This window comes from Hordeum vulgare, chromosome 4H (genome assembly GCF_904849725.1).
Source record: "Hordeum vulgare subsp. vulgare chromosome 4H, MorexV3_pseudomolecules_assembly, whole genome shotgun sequence".
NCBI lineage: Eukaryota > Viridiplantae > Streptophyta > Magnoliopsida > Poales > Poaceae > Hordeum > Hordeum vulgare.
Genome location: NC_058521.1, coordinates 248155992 through 248174480, shown reverse-complemented (window position 1 = coordinate 248174480; position 18489 = coordinate 248155992). Strand labels below are relative to the sequence as shown.

Genomic DNA, 18489 nt, shown 5'->3' with positions numbered 1-18489 from the left:
TCACCGATACCTTCCTCTTCTCCACCTTCATCACCGATACATTCCCCGTCTCCACCTGTAGATATTCCACCTCTCCCCTACTTTCCTTTCCACTATACACGTCGTCGACGTGTCGAGGATAAGGCTACTGATGTGCCCTCTACTTCTGATGTGTCATCTTCCTCTTCTCAGCCGACTTATGGTGTTCGTTCTTGGCCTTGTCCGCCCCCTGATCGATATTCTCCTTCTCGCTCTGGTCTTTCAACCATTGTTGAGACGACTTCTTATCGAGATGTTGTTGTTCATCCTGAATGGCAATTTGCCATGGCAAAGGAGCTTGCTGCCCTTGAGCGCACCAGCACGTGGGATCTGGTATCTCTTCCTCCTCATGTTCGTCCCATCACTTGTAAGTGGGTCTATAAGATTAAGACTCGCTCTGATGGTTCTCTTGAGCGTTATAAAGGTCTTCTTGTGGCTCGTGGCTTTCAGCGGGAGCATGGTCATGATTACAATGAGACTTTTGCTCCTATGGCCCATATGACCCTGTTCGCACACTTCTCGTCATGGCCTCTGCTCGCCATTGGTCTGTGTCTTAGCTTGATGTTAAGAATGCCTTTCTTAATGGTGAGTTGCGTGAGGAGGTTTATATGTAGCCGCCACCTACGTATTGAGTTCCTGGTGGCATGGTTTGTCGTCTTCGTTGCTCTCTCTATGGTCTTAAGCAAGCCCCCGTGCTTGGTTTGAGCATTTTGCCTCTGTGGTCACTACAGCTGGTTTTTTGTCCAGTGCTCATGATCCAGCGTTGTTTGTTCACTTTTCTGCTCGTGGTCGCACTCTTCTTCTACATGTTGATGACATGATCATCACTGGCGACGATTCTGAGTACATTGCCTTTGTCAAGGCCCGTCACAATGAGCAGTTTCTTATGTCTGATCTTGGTCCTCTTTGTTACTTTCTTGGTATTGAGTTCCTGGTGGCATGGTTTGTCGTCTTCGTTGCTCTCTCTATGGTCTTAAGCAAGCCCCCCGTGCTTGGTTTGAGCATTTTGCCTCTGTGGTCACTGCAGCTGGTTTGTTGTCCAATGCTCATGATCCAGCGTTGTTTGTTCACTTTTCTGCTCGTGCTCGCACTCTTCTTCTATATGTTGATGACATGATCATCACTGGCGACGATTCTGAGTACATTGCCTTTGTCAAGGCCCGTCACAATGAGCAGTTTCTTATGTATGATCTTGGTCCTCTTTGTTACTTTCTTGGGATTGAGGTTTCCTCCACCTCCGATGGCTTCTTTATTTCTCAAGAGAAGTATATCCAGGATCTTCTTGCTCATGCAGCTCATAGTGATAAGCGCACTATCGAGACTTCCTATGGAGCTCAATGTTCACCTTCGTGCTTCTGATGGTAAGCCCTTGTCTGATCTGACGCGTTATCGTCATCTTGTTGGGAGTCTTGTCTAACTTGTTGTCACTTGTCCGGATATCTCCCATCATGTCCATATTCTGAGTCAGTTTGTCTCTTCTCCCACTTCGGCTCACTATGGTCACCTTCTTCGTGTTCTACGATATCTTCGTGGCACGATCTCTCACCGTCTCTTTTTTCCTCATTCCAGCTCGTTACAACTCCACGCCTATTCGGGTGGCTAGTGATCCTACAGATCGTCGTTCATTTTCTGCTTACTGTGTCTTTCTTGGTGGTTCTCTCATTGCCTGGAAGATGAAGAAATAGACTGCATTTGCCCGTTGAGTTGCGAGCTATGGCTCTTTTGAGAGCAGAGGTGACTTCGTTGCGATGGTTACTGGAGGATTTTGGCGTTTCTGTTACTACACCTACCACCCTCTTATCAGACAGTACAGGTGCTATTAGTATTGCGCGGGACCCTGTAAAGTATGAGCTTACCAAGCATATTGGTGTTGATGCTTCTTTTGTGTGTGTTGCTGTCCAGGATCATGTTATTGCTCTTCAATATGTGCCTTCTGATTTACAGCTAGAAGACTTCTTCACAAATGCCCAGACTAGAGCAGCGCAGCATGTATTTTACCTCTCCAAACTCGGTGTTATGGATCCACCATGAGTTTGAGGGGGGTATTAGAGTTATATTGATGATGTCCCTTGGCCTTTTGTATTCTGGACTTTTGGCATCCTCTTGTACATGTATATATGTTGGCTTTGGCCTCCTAATAATATTAAGTTGCTATTCTCAACATAAATTGTCCCGTCTGAAATTTCACAAAATAAAAATAAAAATTGATTACAAAGTGGGGCCACAAGTAGTCGATTGCATGATTATTACTTTCCCACAAACCGTTGGTCGCATAACTATCCCCAAATATCTCTTCGTGGTTCATCTTCAAAGCTCGAGTCTGGCATGATCAAGCTCCAGCTTCCCACATCAGACTCCACACTCTCCTGTTTGCCTTTCTCGCCATTATTTCTGCCTCGTGCTTCACTAATCCACATTAAAATCTTTAGTGGCTAGCCGCTCGCGTACGGCGTATTAATGGCGGGAGCAGGACGGGAGACGCCGCATACAGCAGCGAACGACACAAATGGCCGTCAGGTGAGCAACGGATCGCGGAAGGGCGGACTCCAGCAGGCCGAAAGAGTTCAAATTGTTGGAGTACGATTACCTGGTAAGCATCAATTTCCCATGAATGAATCAAGGTCAGCGTCCATCGATCAGGGTCGCGATCCGGCAATTGATCTAGCTCGACTCGATGTTGTCCCCGATCCTCGATCGAGGTCGATCGACCCCAAGACGAGAATCACACACTCGACCATCGAACAAGGCTACTATGCCTCGACATAGTAACTGCATATTTATTCTCTACAAACAAAACACCCACATTTGAATTGTGGATAAAACTAAAAGGCACCTGGGGGTCTTATCTTAAGCCTCAATTTACCGTTGTGACAAACTTATAATGGGACACGCAAGAAGTCAGTAGAACTGGCTGATAGGATCATGAAAAGTGGTTTATGTTTAAGCAGATTCTGTAAATACTATCAAGTGACTTGTTGGGATAGTAAATTCCATAAATACCACAAAATACCTCTTTCTCCGCACGGAAGGCTTCAAGTTTATCACTAACGGAAACCTCGGTAAGTTTTATTTCCCTGTAGTACAAAAGGAGCAGATTAACACAATCAAATCTACCCTGGTCTTTGTCCCTCTAATAAACAACAGTAAAACATATGCATGTGTTTATTGTTAGGATGCAGAGCGCAAACAAGGTAGGGCAAATAAATCACGTAGCATGGATGCAAGATCTTTTTCATGTACTGAAAAATAAGATGTAAAAAGAAATTCGGTTTGATAGTTGAAACTTGGAAATACAAGGAATGTGCATGTAGAACCAACATATGTTATTGTTGTAACAAGAAGCCAACAATAGAAGTGCACACTAGTAATACTGCAGTAGAAACAGATCATGTGGTCAATTAAAACAATCAGACGCCAGAGTGAGATATTTGAAGGAACCACAATTTTTATCAATACCACTACTGAAAAAATGACACTGGCGCTCCCCATAACCATCATGAACCAGTTAAGTCTCTTTATCATATATAATCATGATGACATAATTAGGTGTTCCGTTACAAAACATTGGTCAATGATGAATCATAAGTTCATTTATCATAAAGCCACTCAGTCTTATAAGACATATGCACTTCAAATGCAAATCCCCACTCGAGAGAACCACATAAAATGTATAGCAGCCTACTCTAGGAACATATAATAGTTTTAGTTGTGTATTAATGCTGGACTCTAGCTTTAGACTAAAGACAGCTCACAAGATGCACAAAAAACAAACCGCACAAATAAAAGGGTAAACTCACAAATTATCTTTTTTCTGTGATCCATTGGCCTCACTAAAGTAACCAGAGGCGCCATAGTTCTCTTGCATCTATGATTGGAGGAAAACAAAATTAATAATTAAGCAACATAAAGCAAATCGCCAAATAGCAAATACCAACTAAGCATGTTGTGACCAGGATCATTGGTAAGCATGCCACATCATCAAAGTACATGAGCTCCATATTAGATGCAAATTAAGGGTGTGTTTGGTTGGAGAACCAAGTGGACTGTAGTGTCATGGTTCCATTCCAGCGGAATGGTGCTGGAATGGGACTGGTTCCGTACAGATGGAGTAGAAAGGTTCCATTCTAGCGTTTGGTTGGAGAGATAGAATGGAATAAGTATGATCAACTCACCTCTTGCATAAGAATGGTGAGATTAAATTACCTCACTCGAATACACATAAATTCTCAAAAAACAGTCTTTGGATATTAAGCAACATACTTCTTTGAATTTTCATTACCATTTTGTTACTATCTGCCGCACAAACAATTCATAATATAGGGGAAACATGTAGTAATCTGGGTTTGTGAGCAGGAGAACATGTAGGGTGTGTTTGGTTGCCTGAGTGGCTTTAGCCTGCATTGCACGAGGGATACTGGGTGAGCATGGCCTGGTTGGGTTGATGCAAGGATGAGCTAAGATGTGTGTTTGGTAGATTGTATGATATGGATGCACGAGAGATGTTAGATAGAACAGATGTTGTTTGGTACGCTGCAGCCGAGAGGAGATGCCGGTGGTAGAGACTCGATGGCGGCGGACAGGACAACCAGTGGCGTGACGAGATCCGACGAGCTCCGGCAGCAGGCGGGACCACCTCTCCTCCTGGCGGCGGTCGGGGGCGTCCTCCGGGGCGACCTCGGACGAGACCTTGGCCTCGTTCCCGCCGATGATGCCGGCCGGCGCGCGCGAGCAGGACGTGAGCCAGGACGAGCGGTCGGGGGCGTCCTCCGGGGCGACCTCGGACGAGACCTTGGCCTCATTCCCGCCGATGATGCCGGCCGGCGCGCGCGAGCAGGACGTGAACCAGGACGAGCTGCGCCGCCACAGGGCCATGGCGGATGGAGGGGGGACGGGGCTGTGATCTCTCTCCCCGAGAGCTCGTGGAAGCTTCCGAGGCGAGAGATGGGGAGGGGTGGGGGGGGGGACGGGGGACGGATAAAGGGGATCGGAGGGAGGGAGACGACCAGCGGCGGCGGCGAAACAGACGACCGTCGGCGGCGGCGAAACAGACGACCGTCGGCGAAGACGGACCAGTCTGACGAGCTGCACGCGAGAGGATTCAGACGAGGGCGGCGGCAGCGGCAGCGGTGGGTTGTGTGCTCGATAGAAAGAAAGGGGGAAGGAAAATACGTGATGCAAGCGCGGGCCTGGCTGCGAGATACGCCCGATTCCTGCGTATCCGCGAGCTTGGCTCGGAGGCCTCTTTTGCATCTATCGGGCCAGGCTGAGAAAGCCGTCCAGGCCACCAAACACGCTCGATTTTGCATGCCAGGTACGAGCCAGGTGCGACCCGGGAAACCAAACACGCCCGTAGTAATCTGGGCTTGTGAGCGTCCAAGTTAAAATTAAGTTACAAGAGCATCTCCAGCAGCTCCCCAATTCTCAAAAAAAATCACGTATAGGAGAAGTTGACAGAAAAAACGCAATCCACCAGTTTCCCTAAGCCCAATAATTTTTAGGATCTCACCCAAAAACACCCCATCTTTCCCTTATATTTTTTTCCAATGCATGGCACGTCAGCACGCCACCACTAATTACCGGCGGACCACCGTCAATGCTCGCAAGACCGACGCCGGACCACCATCGTCGGCCACTAGCTACGCTGGCTACCGCACCGAGCCCCCGCCCCACCGTGCCACAGATCGTCGAAGCTCCACCGGTGTCTTCCGTGCACGAGAGAGAAATAAGCCACTGACAGGTGTAGCACATGTCATAATAAGTATAGGGAAAGTTGCATTAAGGATCTACTACAGAAGAACACCTGTGAATACCAAAAAAATTTATGGGGAGAGCCCCAATACACACTTATAGGGAAAGATTTTTTGGGAAGCTGCGAGAGATGCTCTAGGCAGGAAAGCACGTAAATTGTGTACATATGCTTTCATTACCTTCCTATGAACCAAAATTCATCTTTGCTGTGCTACTTTTCCCTGATTTCGATAAATCGGATGCACATGGGCATCAATAGACTGAGATTTTGGTGGTATTTGAGCCTAAGAGGGATTGCTGTTGGTAGATTGCTGTGTGGCGATTCCTACAAGCGGTAAGGGCATGTACAATGATTGATAAGATAGTCTTCTCTTAAGCATTGCATGTAATTTAGAGATGACAAAAAATGCGTGTCTACAATGGGTTATCTCTTGGCTTATCTTCAATAACTAGCTATTCCTAAAAACGTGGTGAGACATATTGGGCTAAAAGATATAAGAGAAGACAAGCCTTTTCTTATGATTTCTCTCCCCTCCACCAAAACATTTATCCTACATGGTACTCCTAAGATAAAACCATTGTACATGCCCTAACATGATCTCCATGGATGACTCGCCGATTGTGCCGAGAGTGGTGCAACTTCTACCGATGGTGGCAGATTTCCTTGGGTGGCGAGAGTTTTGTCCCTCGGCATAAGCTTGTGGTGGCTGACTCTCACTTTCGGATTCGTGTCTGGCGGAATAAGCGCGCCAAACTGGCTAGAACTAAGTGGTGGAAGCTCAAGGGGGAGGCAGCTCAGGCATTCAAGGAGTGTGTCTGACTAAGGAGAATCATCATGCTGAGGACATCCATACTATTGCTACACCCACAGCCCCTGCAGCTATTACTAGATCTCGCACACGCTAATTGAATTACCAAGTACTTTTGTTTCTTGAAAATCCTTCTAATGTTCATGAACATACGATGTTGCCTAAATTAGATACTTCCGTTTTACTTACGAATGAAGGACCTAGCATGGACAAGAAGTATGGCCATTGGAATGGAATCAAGCATGGAGAAGAAGGTGCGCGTGGGGAAAGAACAATGGAGTTTCTAGTGGTGATTTTCGCACTTTGAAGCCACCATAAGGAGAGTATGAAGGCTAGGACGAAATATACAAGATGTCATTTCATAAATTTCGTCCATAGGCTATTATAGGCGTAGCATCACCCTAATTTTTGGGTCAGGCCCATGTAATTTCGAAATACCACATTATAGGTTGTCTTTAGGGTCCGTATGTGTGGGGAAACTGAGTTAGGGTTGGTTTCGAACCCCTCCTCCAAAGAGTCACAAAATTCCCCTTTAATCCCCCATATATACAACTCTTATGGCGCCGTTTAGACTTGGGTTTTGCTTAGATTACAAGTTAGCCATAGCTGCAACTTAGTGTTCTTCATTTGTGTTCTACGACCAGAAACAAGACGTCACAGAACCCGACTTCAATCAATAAAGCTTTTTTCTTATATCCGCAATATCCAGATTGCATCCTCAATTTCTTGTTTGTTCTTTGTTTGCGTGCAGGAAATAGACCCTCATGGTCAGGTTGATCATGCTCCGGCGTGGTCAATACCCTCTCGGAGTTGGTTTAGCGATTCCTAAGGCTAAGGTCAATAACATGATTCCGTCTTCATACGTTTGTAGTGGGATCATGAAAGTCGACTTCCACCAAAACGATAGCCTCCATCTCATTGAAAGACGGGACACCTTTGACTCTATCACATCATTTTATTATTGATTAACGTATGGATGGTGGTTTATTTTCTTTCTTGGTTGTCACATCGTCAGTGCCGGTGAGAGTCGCCTTGAAGAAGTCACCAACCGGCCGAAGCTCCAACATAAAACAACCTCCCAAGAAAGATTGGATGCTGCATTGAAAATAAGTGTCGCCTTGAAGAAGTTAGACATTACTTTAAAAACGGTATTGTAAATAGTGATGAAGACATCAATGTCATTTTTACAGCCGCATCCCCTCTGTTATACATACTGGACCAATTACTAGAGCTCGTGCATGCCAATTAAATTACCAGGTACTTCCATTTCTTGAAAATCCTTCTAATGTTCATGAATATATGATGATGCCTATATTAGATACTTTTGTTTTAATTATGAATGAAGGACCTAGCATGAACAAGAAGGATGGCCATTGGAGCGGGAACAAACATGAAGAAAAGATGCACACGTAAAAAAGAACAATGAAGCTTTCAATGCTAATTTTCATACTTCGAAACCACCATAATGTAAGCATGAAAGCTTGACCTTGAAGAAGTTAGACACTTATTTTTTACATTACTTTAAAAACGGTATTGTAAATAGTGATGAAGACATCAATATCATTTTTATTGCCGCATCCCCTCTGTTATACATACTAGACCAATTACTAGAGCTCGCGCATGCCAATTAAATTACCAGGTACTTCCATTTCTTGAAAATCCTTCTAATGTTCATGAATATATGATGATGCCTATATTAGATACTTTTGTTTTACTTATGAATGAAGGACCTAGCATGAACAAGAAGGATGGCCATTGGAGCGGGAACAAACATGAAGAAAAGATGCACGCGTAAAAAAGAACAATGAAGCTTTCAATGCTAATTTTCGTACTTCGAAGCCACCATAATGAAAGCATGAAAGCTTGAACAAAATATATAAGATGACACTTCATAAATTTCGACCATAGGCTATTATAGATGTTGTGTCACCTTATTATTAGACCAGGCCCAGGTAATTTCAAAATACCACATTATAGATTATTTCTAGAATCCGTATGTGCAAGGAAACCGAGTTGTCACGAAATCTCCAAGGGGTCATGAAATTCCCCTCTATTCCCTATATATACAGCCCTTAGGGCGCCGTTTGGACATGGATTTTGTTTAGATTAGAAGTTTGTCATAGCTGCAACTTGGTGTCCTTCGTTTATGTTCCACGACCAGCCAAGACGTCATAGAATTTCACTTTCATCAATAAAACTTTCCTCTTATATTCGCAATATTCAGATTGCAATTTTATTTTCTTGCTTGTTCTTCGTTTGCGTGCAGGAAATAGACCTTCATGGTCAGGTTGATCGTGCTCCCCCATGATCAATAACCTCTCGAAGTTGGTTTAGCGATTACTAAGGCGCGACGTCCTCGCATGATCGTAGTCGAATCGTCAAAAGTCTACTCCACAGAAAAAGATAGACATCATCTCATCGAAAGACGGGACACCTTTGCCTCTATCAAACAGCTTCCAAAATAGGCAGAGCTATAACGATGCCACGAAAAACATGATTTAAAACCTTGTTCGGACAAAATATAGGGGTAATATTTAAAACCTTGTTAGGACAAAATATAAGGGTAATCTTACCACATAGATGAGAGGGTCATCACAAACCCACTTGATCATGTTCATCCACCAACCAACACTCCAACCAGCTCATTCCAACCATCTCTATCCCTTGAACCAAACAAACACCTAAGCTGGATTATCCCATCCAAAAAATAGGGATGGCCCTAACCCATCCTCGACTATCCCAAGTAGACACATCTTTTGTCTCCTCTTCACTCTCAACCCCAACTTACCCTCCTGCTCCTTGGGAAGCACAAGAGCCATCAAGGCATACGTCCCCTCTACTGTCGGCAAAGCTCTAACACCTTTTGATGTGTAAATCACATCCTCTCATCCTCAAGAGCAGCTTCACGAACAGCACCCCTCATATAATGTGGACAAACCTGGTGAGCTCCAAGAGCATGCTAGAGCAGAGAACTAGGCTGGTAGGATCGGACGAGAACCACAGAAACCAGCAAGTGCATGGTCCTCAAGCGCACGGATGAGATCAACCAGGTCGGGTTATTTGCGGTCACATTGTCGAGGCCGCTCAGCCCAAGGAGGTGAGATGACGGACGGTGGTGTCACAAAGGACATGGAGGGTAGTAGCTGTAGCTGATTAGCCTGGTGAGAAGAGGATTTGGGCTATGAAAATGGTAGAAACTAAAGGATGGGGCCGTGAAGGGGGGCAACCGCATCACTAGGATCTCTTGCTGGAGTTCCCATGCATGGGGAAGGCGGTTTAAAACCCTAGAGGTCAGATCCTAGGAAGCAGTAGGGTTATGGCATGTTTCAAGTCACACGGCATTTATTTAAAAGTAAAAAGTCTAATTAACTGACCTGATTATCAAGCCAAGCCAGGTATTGCACAACAGCTGTGCCATCCCGAATGTGTGCCTTCCTCAAACCATTCAGCTCCATAGGATTCTATATCATCATTACAACAAAATTAAAATGTTTAGGCAAAAAATACTAAATGATTAAACTTGCAAGGGCATATAGTTTATCTTACATACCCGTACGTATTAACTGAAATGCACACTATGTGCTTGTGCAAAAATACAGTGTGGAATAAGAAAAAAAATGCTTAAACAAGATACACTTTTCACCGTGCAAACTATTATATCTATATTCTGCGTGACAGTTACAGGATGTACTTCTAACATGAAACGTTTGTTTAATGCGATAATATATGTTCATAGTCAAAAGGGATATGATCAATACACACAATTATGATCAGTACATCCCTTGGATTGGCCAACTGGTGCACTTCAACTACTCGCTCGCCCCACAACGGCTGCCGAAGGGCCCACAACGCCTTCCAACTCCCTGTCGCCTTCTGCGCACGAGGCTGACCACGTTCTGCCCGAGCCTGCCCCGCCAAGCCCTCCGATTCGCCCGGCTCTGGGCCCATAACGGCTGCCGAAGGGCCCACAACGCCTTCCAACTCCCTGTCGCCTTCTGCTCACGAGGTTGACCACGTTCTGCCCGAGCCTGCCCCGCCAAGCCCTCCGATTCGCCCGGCTCTGGACCCAGTTGTGGATAGCGCGAGGTCCCCAACCCGCAACCACCGACGCGTACTGCAACCGAGGTGGATCCCTTGTCGGGGCCATCTTTACCTCTGCCTGTTGCAGAGACGGCCGTGGTCCGCCCTGACGGCCTGACACTGATCACGCGGATGATGCATGCGATATGGCTCTGCCCCGTCTCGATTCCCAGCCGGATTCAAATGCGGCGCCAACAGCCACGGTGCTACAAAGCGACGCCACCGCTGCAGCCGGGCCGGTCCATGCTAACGGCCCAGCTCCAACACGGGGGGCCCTTCCTGGTGTCGTCGAGCCATGCTCCGGGCCAACGCCTGCTAGCCCACAGTGCCCTGCTGAAGCCCACGTCGCTGCCAGGAGCCACGCGATTCCGGGTCGTTTTACCACGCCACCCATCACGTTGTATAGATTGCGGCCGAGCAAGGCGCACCCACTCGACGACTTGGGCGACACCCACTTGACGACTTGAACGCTTGGCGATTTTCTTGCCGCGGCCACCAGACAGCTTCAGGCGGCCTTGCCCACGCCAGGGAAGTGCCCACGCCGCCATGCCCTCAACTTCTCGCCTCGGTGCGGTCGGTCAGCGATGATGAAGAAGGCGGTGTCGGTACCTCCCACCGTGGAGCGCCGAGCCCAAGTCCAAGTCGTGCTGGGATTATTGGCACCAATCAGAAGATCACACCGGAGGAAATGAAGGCTTACGACGGGATTTTTGCAGCGCCCATACTTGTAAGCGTCCTGGCGGTCATTGCTGCACTAGTGGATCGCGAGCTGCTGACCAGCCTTGACTCACCTCCATGCACATATGTGCCCGCCGGCTGCCTCGTCGAGGTCTAGCCTAGAGTTGACGTCCCGATCGTCGAACATGTGTTCCATGACATACAACCCAAAAATCGTGATCTGGAATGTGCGAGGGCTAAATGCACGCGCCCGGCGATTGGTTGTTTGCTCGCTCATTGCTACTACCGACGCGTCGATCGTGTGCCTACAGGAGACTAAGATGGCGCTGGTCTACTCCCGGGCCGTGCTAGAGACCATGGGCGTTGAATTCGACGAGTATGTGTACCTGTCTGCGGACGGAACTCCGGGTGGCATCCTCCTCGCGTGGAAGAGCAGGGCCGTGGCCATTTCCAACCTATTGTTCACCACGAATATCCTGACGGCCAAGGTGTCCACTCCCGAGAGCGCCTCCTGGTGGATCTCCGTTGTCTACGGGCCTCAAGACGATGATGCCAAGGTCGCGTTCCTTCAAGAGATCGGGACGTACGTGCGGACTGCACGGGTCCATGGATGCTCTTCGGCGATTTCAACCTCATCCTTCGCGACGAGGACAAGAACAACAATCTTATTAACCGGAGAATGATGGGACGCTTCCAGCGTAGCGTCAACAAACTGGCACTCAAAGAGGACTACCTCAACAGTCGTCGATACACATGGTCTAACGCGCAGTCCCCGCCCACGCTGGTCCACCTCAACCATGTCCTCTGCACGTCAGACTAGGAGGACGTCGTCGGTGAATGCCACCTACGCTGCCTCGCATTAGTTGTCTCCGACCACTGCCCCTTTGCCTGGAGCTCGGTCGACCACGCCGACCCCTCCAGTCGCCTAGTTCTACGTCTCCAAGCCACCGCACGGAAGTTGACAAGTTGGAGCGCAAGACCTGTTGGAAGCGTCCAACAAAAGCTAGATCTCTGTAGGGAGCTCATCCTCCAGTTTGACAAGGCGCAAGAGTATAGGCTGCTAACGCCTCATGAAGTCTGGCTCCACAAGACCCTCAAGCTCTCCTACATCGGCTTCTCGTCCGTGGAGCGCACCATAGCCAAGCAAAGCGCGCGCATTGCTTCCTTGAAAGATGGCGATGCTAATACCGCGTTCTTCCACCGGCAGTGCTCCTATCCCCGGCAGAAGAACAGGATCTTCAGCCTCACGATGGCCGGCCGGGTTCTCAACAAGCAGGATGAGATGGCGGAGGCCGCGTTCTCCCACTTCAACGACCTCATTGGTACTGCCCCCGCCCGCAAGTGCACGCTCAACTTTGAGCAACTGATCGAACCGGACAGCAACTTGCTCGGCCTCGATGCACCTTTCACGGAAGAGGAGATACGGAATGCGGTCAAATGTATGCATGCGCCCAAGGCGTCGGGCCCCAACGGCTTCACCAACGAGTTCCTCCGTACCTGCTGGTGCATCTCAAGCCCGACATCACCGCCGTCTTCCACCAACTGTTTGAGTTGCGGAGCCGTGGGTTCAACCGCCTGAACCAGGCCCTGCTATCGTTGCTTCCTAAGCGGCCGGGCGCCAAGGACATTGGGAACTTCCACCCCATCAGCTTAATACACCTGGTGGTCAAAATATTCGCCAAGACGCTCTCTTTGAACCTTGCACCGAAGCTCGACGGGCTAGTTAGCAAGAAACAAAACGCCTTCACTCCGGGCCGCAGCCTCCACAACAACTTTGTCCTTGTCAGGCAAACGATGAGCGTGTTGCACCAATTGCAGGCTCCCCATGTCCTCTACTCAAACTGGACCTTGCGTGCGCCTTTGTCACCATCTCCTGGCCATTCCTGTTCGAGGCGCTGCACCGGTACGATTTTGGGCCACGGTTTCTCGACTGGCTGGCCATCCTGCTCTCCACCGCCAGCACTCGCGTGCTGCTCAACGGTGAGCCCCCCCCCCCCATCTGGCATCGGCGCAGATTCCGACAGGGCGACCCCATATCACCTCAGCTTTTCGTCCTAGCTATAGACACACTCGGACGCCTCATCAAACGTGGCATGACATTGGGAGTGCTCGAGCAGCAGCATCCCCGACGCCCAATCCCGGACATCTCGCTATATGCGGACGATGTGGTACTCTTTTGCCACCCGTCACCAAGCGACACGAGTGCAGTCAAGTCTATTCTGGAGCTCTTCGAACGCGCCTCCAGGCTGCTGGTAAACTACAATAAGAGCTCGTCCACCATGCTCAATTGCGAACCGAAGCACGTGACGCAGATCAGTGAGACCCTGGGATGCGCGCTAGCTGAGCTGCCGTTGACCTACCTAGGGATCCCGCTGACCATAAGGCGCCCCACGAGTGCACAGCTCCAGCCGCTTGTGGACAGGGGCGCGAGCATGCTTCCCTACTAGAAATTGAGGTTAATGAACAAAACCGACAGGCTTGCACCGGTCAAGAATGTTTTATGGGCAATCCCAGTCCACCAGCTACTCGTCTTCGCGTCGCCGAAGAAAACGCTCAAGCTGGTCGAGAGAATCCAGAGAGGATTCTTGTGGGAAGGGCGCGCCGTCGCTAATGGTGGTAGCTGCCATGTCAACTGGCGTCGCGTGTGCAGACCTACTTCCCTAGGAGGCCTCGACGTCCAGGACATGGAGCGGGCAGGCCTAGCCTTGCGGCTACGCTGGCTCTGGTATTACAAGACGGACGCAGGCAGAGCATGGCAAGGCCTCGACCTCCAATTCTCCGCTGAGGAGCAGGCCTTGTTCTTCGCCTCTACATCGATGGTCGTTGGCGACGGCACTTATGGGAAGTTCTGGGAGGACCACTGGATAAATGGTCGATCCGTCCAGGAGATTGCTCCCCAACTCTATTCCTGCATCACCAGACAACGGCGGAAGATGCGTTACATCGCTGACAGCGTACAGAATCATAGCTGGGCATGTGATATCTTCGGCATCATAGGTGTCCACGAAATTGGACAATACCTCATGCTGTGGCGGGAGATCGAGCACATCACACTCCAGGATCACCCTAACAAGCTAGTTTGGAAGTGGCGATCGGATGGCGTCTACTCCGCGCGCAGCGCCTACTTGACTACCTTCGCGGGCTCCTCCTGCTGCGATGCATGGGACCTGAGCTGGAAAAGTTGGGAGCCGAAAAGTTGGGCTCCTCCTGCTGCGATGCATTGGACAATACCTCATGCTCTGGCGGGAGATCGAGCACATCACACTCCAGGATCACCCTAACAAGCAAGTCTGGAAGTGGCGATCGGATGGCGTCTACTCCGCGCGCAGCGCCTACTTGACCACCTTCGCGGGCTCCTCCTGCTGCGATGCATGGGACCTGAGCTGGAAAAGTTGGGAGCCGCCACGGGTCAAGTTCAACATGTGGCTGGCCAACTTGGACCGTTGCTAAACCGCTGCCAGACTGAGCCGCCGAGGCATGCAGCACCACCCCCGGTGTGTCCTATGCGACCAGGATGTACCACCTGCTAGTTGCGTGCCCCTTCTCGCGGCAAATTTGGCATGATGCCCTCTCTTGGCTCCGCCTGACCGGACCCAGGATGACAACCTGAAGGACTGGCGGCAGCAAGCCAAACAGGCCACGCCGCGGCCAATGCGGAAAGGGCTCGCATCGGCGGTCCACTTGACGGCGTGGATGATCTGGAAGCAGCGGAATGCCTGCGTGTTCAACGCCGCACAACCCTCCTAAACCCAACTCATGGCGAGAATCAAAGGCGAGGCTACACTCTGGGTCTGGGCAGGCGCCACTGGCCTGGGACTGGTCCTCCCCATGACTTGGGACGTACACCAATTTTCTTGCATTTTGATCCTGTATCTCTCTTGCTCGAAGACCTGTACTGCACTCTCCTTCTGTTCAATGAAATGAAACGCAAAGTCTTTGCGTTTTCTCGCAAAAAAAAACGCATCATTACAAAAGAACTCATTTGAGTGACTCAATGTTAACACTTCTCTTTATTTCTATGCGTCCTCTTAGTGCTGCTAGAGATTATTGGGCTCACTTCCAGAGCAAAAAAATGTGCGGGTGATTTCCAGAGCAATTTAAGCACATGCAACAATCAAGTTACCATGCTTGATCACGAAGCATAAATTTTCTTAACAATACTAGATTTTGAGGAGTTTAAAAAAAGATGGTATGCATGTCATGGTCCATTGGAAAAGCTAAAGGTGATTGCAGTCTAGTTGAAAGGTTAAAGGTGATTGCATGCATACGAATTTCTATTAAACACATGCATACAAAAGAAAAGGAAAAACCTTGACAGCTTTTGGTAGAGCAATGGGTGATTGCAGCATCAAAGCTTGATCTGGTCTAAGCTTTGAGTAGAGTGCAAGGCAACACGAATTTGAATCAATCCAGATTTTGGAATGTTCCGCCACGTTGATATCCTTTTCCATGAGCAAGCTACCATTAACTGCAGAGCCTTTTAGCTGTCCAGAAGCAAGCAAGCTCACATCCAGCTGAACCATATCATACTCTCTGATATCAATACCAATTTCAGCCATGTAGTTCTTAACCTGCACCAGGTCACCATTAATACCACAATGGGAAAATTGCAAATTTTAAATATTCAGTTTACTCACTGACCTCAGTTGTTACTTTTCTCTTATCCACATAAAAGAAGGCACCATGCAGGGTTACAATAGCATAAGAATGAACCACTGGGCTGTAATGCACGTCATTTCCCCGAACATTGTACAACCAAGCAACCTAAATGGGGATTTATAGAAAAAGGAAATTAAAATGGCCATGCATCCTATAAACATTTGAAAAATAGAACAGATTCAATTTAATAGACCATACGGAATGAGTGAAACGAAGATGCAAATCAATTAACTGTACCTCATCAAGGGCCGTAATTATGATGCCGCTAGCCTTTTCATGTTGTAACTTTTCTCTTAACTCCTTCATCTTTTGTGCTACACTACGCCCAGCAAATTCTATAGGGTGCACAATTACAGGTGTAGCATCATTCGGAGGACGATGTTTCCAAACTGCATCGACGAGGTCAGAGGAAAGCTGAAACAACGTCTGATTCTTCTTCAAAAATGCTTGCTCATATCTCTGAGCAGAATCCACAGAGATGCACCATGAATCAATTCCAATAATCGCTTCATCCGCGAGATTCTGAGAACACAACAGCGGATTTAGTTTTCACAAATTAAATTAGAGACTAGAGTATTCAATTAACAGATGGTGAGATGTCAATGAAATTAAGGCGTTAATTTTGACATATTCCACAACACCTGACGGAATAACAAGCAGTTTCAGTCACAGATTGATTGGTGTGTTCCCTTGAATGCTGAAGCTGAAGGCTTATATCTATGAAGACGGAACTCTGAGGAGATAACCTTGCCATGGTGAACAAGAAAACCACATTTGCAGATTCACATCAATGAAATTGTGGCTGAACTAAAAACGAACAGCATAGTAGGTTCATCATCATTTGTACAAGTTCTGTGTGGTAGATTAGAAAACTGAACCAAAAATGTGCGAGGGAACGTGGGTAATACTTACATCAGCTATCCAGACTTCGACTGGTGGATCTTCTCCCATGCGCATGAGTCTCCACCGATCGCTAAGTTGATTAATGGCCTGCAAGAAGTATCGTCCATCCGTCCATAATAACGCCTCCCTTGTAGTGATAAGGGCCAACCCTGTATAGGAATTGAGGATACGAACCAAATAAGACTCCTAACAACTATGTAACAGGAAATAATGACATCAGGCTCGGCATGTTACAATACCCGCACTTTCAGATACCCATAACAACATAATAAATCAAATCAGTCCTTTCTGATACAAAGGAGGTTGTTTCATGCTTTCGGTCCAGTCAGGATTCCATCAAAATCAAAACTTGCTACACCACTCATTTGATTATTGCTTGCCCGGTTCAAGCAGAGCACATGATGATTTACTTTTAGCAATATCAAACTTATACTCCGCAAATTGGCCATTTTCTATCTTTTTTATTATTTACGTATCGTTTGCAAGGGCAAAACTTCTACTCTGCAAATCTTGTTTGAAGAATGGCTGTGGCGTAAAACGTGTAACATGATTGCTTTTCGTGTGCTAACTCCCAACTCTACACAAGAGGATACATACATAGCAAAGAAGATTCATGATGCTGGTTCTAAGTATATTATTTTTATCTGTGAGCAACCAAAAATGGATGATGCGGTTACATCGGCCAGTAGAGTTGGCTCACTATAACATGCTATCTTAGCTATCTTAGCTACTTTGAAAACCTCCGTGCTGCCCCTTGCAATTGCCGTAGCACACAAGCGGCAAAACAAGTTGCTACAACAGCACAAACCTAGTATATATCAACTAATAGGCGGTGATGTCGACCTGAACCCGTTGCAATTGGCAAAGGAGCGATCGACTAAGAGCTAAGAAGACGGATGGATTAAAAACTTACCAGCGCTCCCGGTGAACCCGGAGAGGAATTGCCGCCGCTTGTCCCGCTCCGACACGTACTCGCTCTGCACGAACACGAACCATATGAGCTAATCAATTCTCAACCATCGAGCAGAGGAAAAACCAGTAAAGCAGAAGAGATCACAAAACCCTAACCCCGGCGCAGTCGAGCCCGACAGGATCTGATCTACCCTGATCGGTCCCGATCGGCGCGGGCGGCAGGAGCAACAACCTGGTGGGCATCCTCGGATGGGATGAGGAGCGCGTGGATCGGCGGCGAGTGCGACGCCATGAGCGCGCGGAGCTCATCCAAGTGCTGGTTCCTCGCCGCCGACGACGACGTCATTATCCTCCACTTCTCCGTCACGTGGTCGGCGGGGGTGTTTGGTCGCTTATGATGCGATGAGTTCGCTCAGGCCTGGTTAAGGCGGGATTGGAGTCTATCGGAGGGCCAGAAACATACAGTCCTCGCGCGCCCATTTGATACCAGGGTTTGCTTAGCCCAATCCTTCTCCCCTTCAATCCCTTCCTATCCATGTATTTCAAAACGCTCTTCGGTGGACTAGTGAAAGCAAAACCCCGGGGATTTGAGAGGATTGGATGGAACAAAGGGATTCACCCAATCCCCTGAAATCCCTCCCTCTCAAAACCTCCCCAATCCCCCTTAACCAAACGAGGCCTG

The 18489-nt window shown here is 48.1% G+C and overlaps 1 protein-coding gene across 4 annotated transcripts in view; it reads right to left on the bottom strand.

Moving 5' to 3' along the window:
- Nucleotides 1-18262, bottom strand: part of LOC123448466 (aminopeptidase P1) — a 42744-nt gene extending 24482 nt beyond the window's left edge. The window contains exons 1-9 of one of the 4 annotated variants that reach the window (XM_045125368.1): nt 18040-18262; nt 17809-17872; nt 16905-17044; nt 16230-16514; nt 15975-16097; nt 15644-15904; nt 9950-10036; nt 3816-3883; nt 3029-3092 (exon numbers count right to left, since the gene is read on the bottom strand). In XM_045125368.1, the coding sequence (XP_044981303.1) occupies nt 3029-3092; nt 3816-3883; nt 9950-10036; nt 15644-15904; nt 15975-16097; nt 16230-16514; nt 16905-17044; nt 17809-17872; nt 18040-18153 (1206 nt within the window). In that variant the 5' untranslated portion in view covers nt 18154-18262. The remainder of the gene's footprint in view (nt 1-3028; nt 3093-3815; nt 3884-9949; nt 10037-15643; nt 15905-15974; nt 16098-16229; nt 16515-16904; nt 17045-17808; nt 17873-18039) is intronic. The other 3 variants (XM_045125370.1, XM_045125369.1, XM_045125371.1) reach the window with 3 other exon arrangements.
- Between the last annotated feature and the right edge of the window lie 227 nt (nt 18263-18489).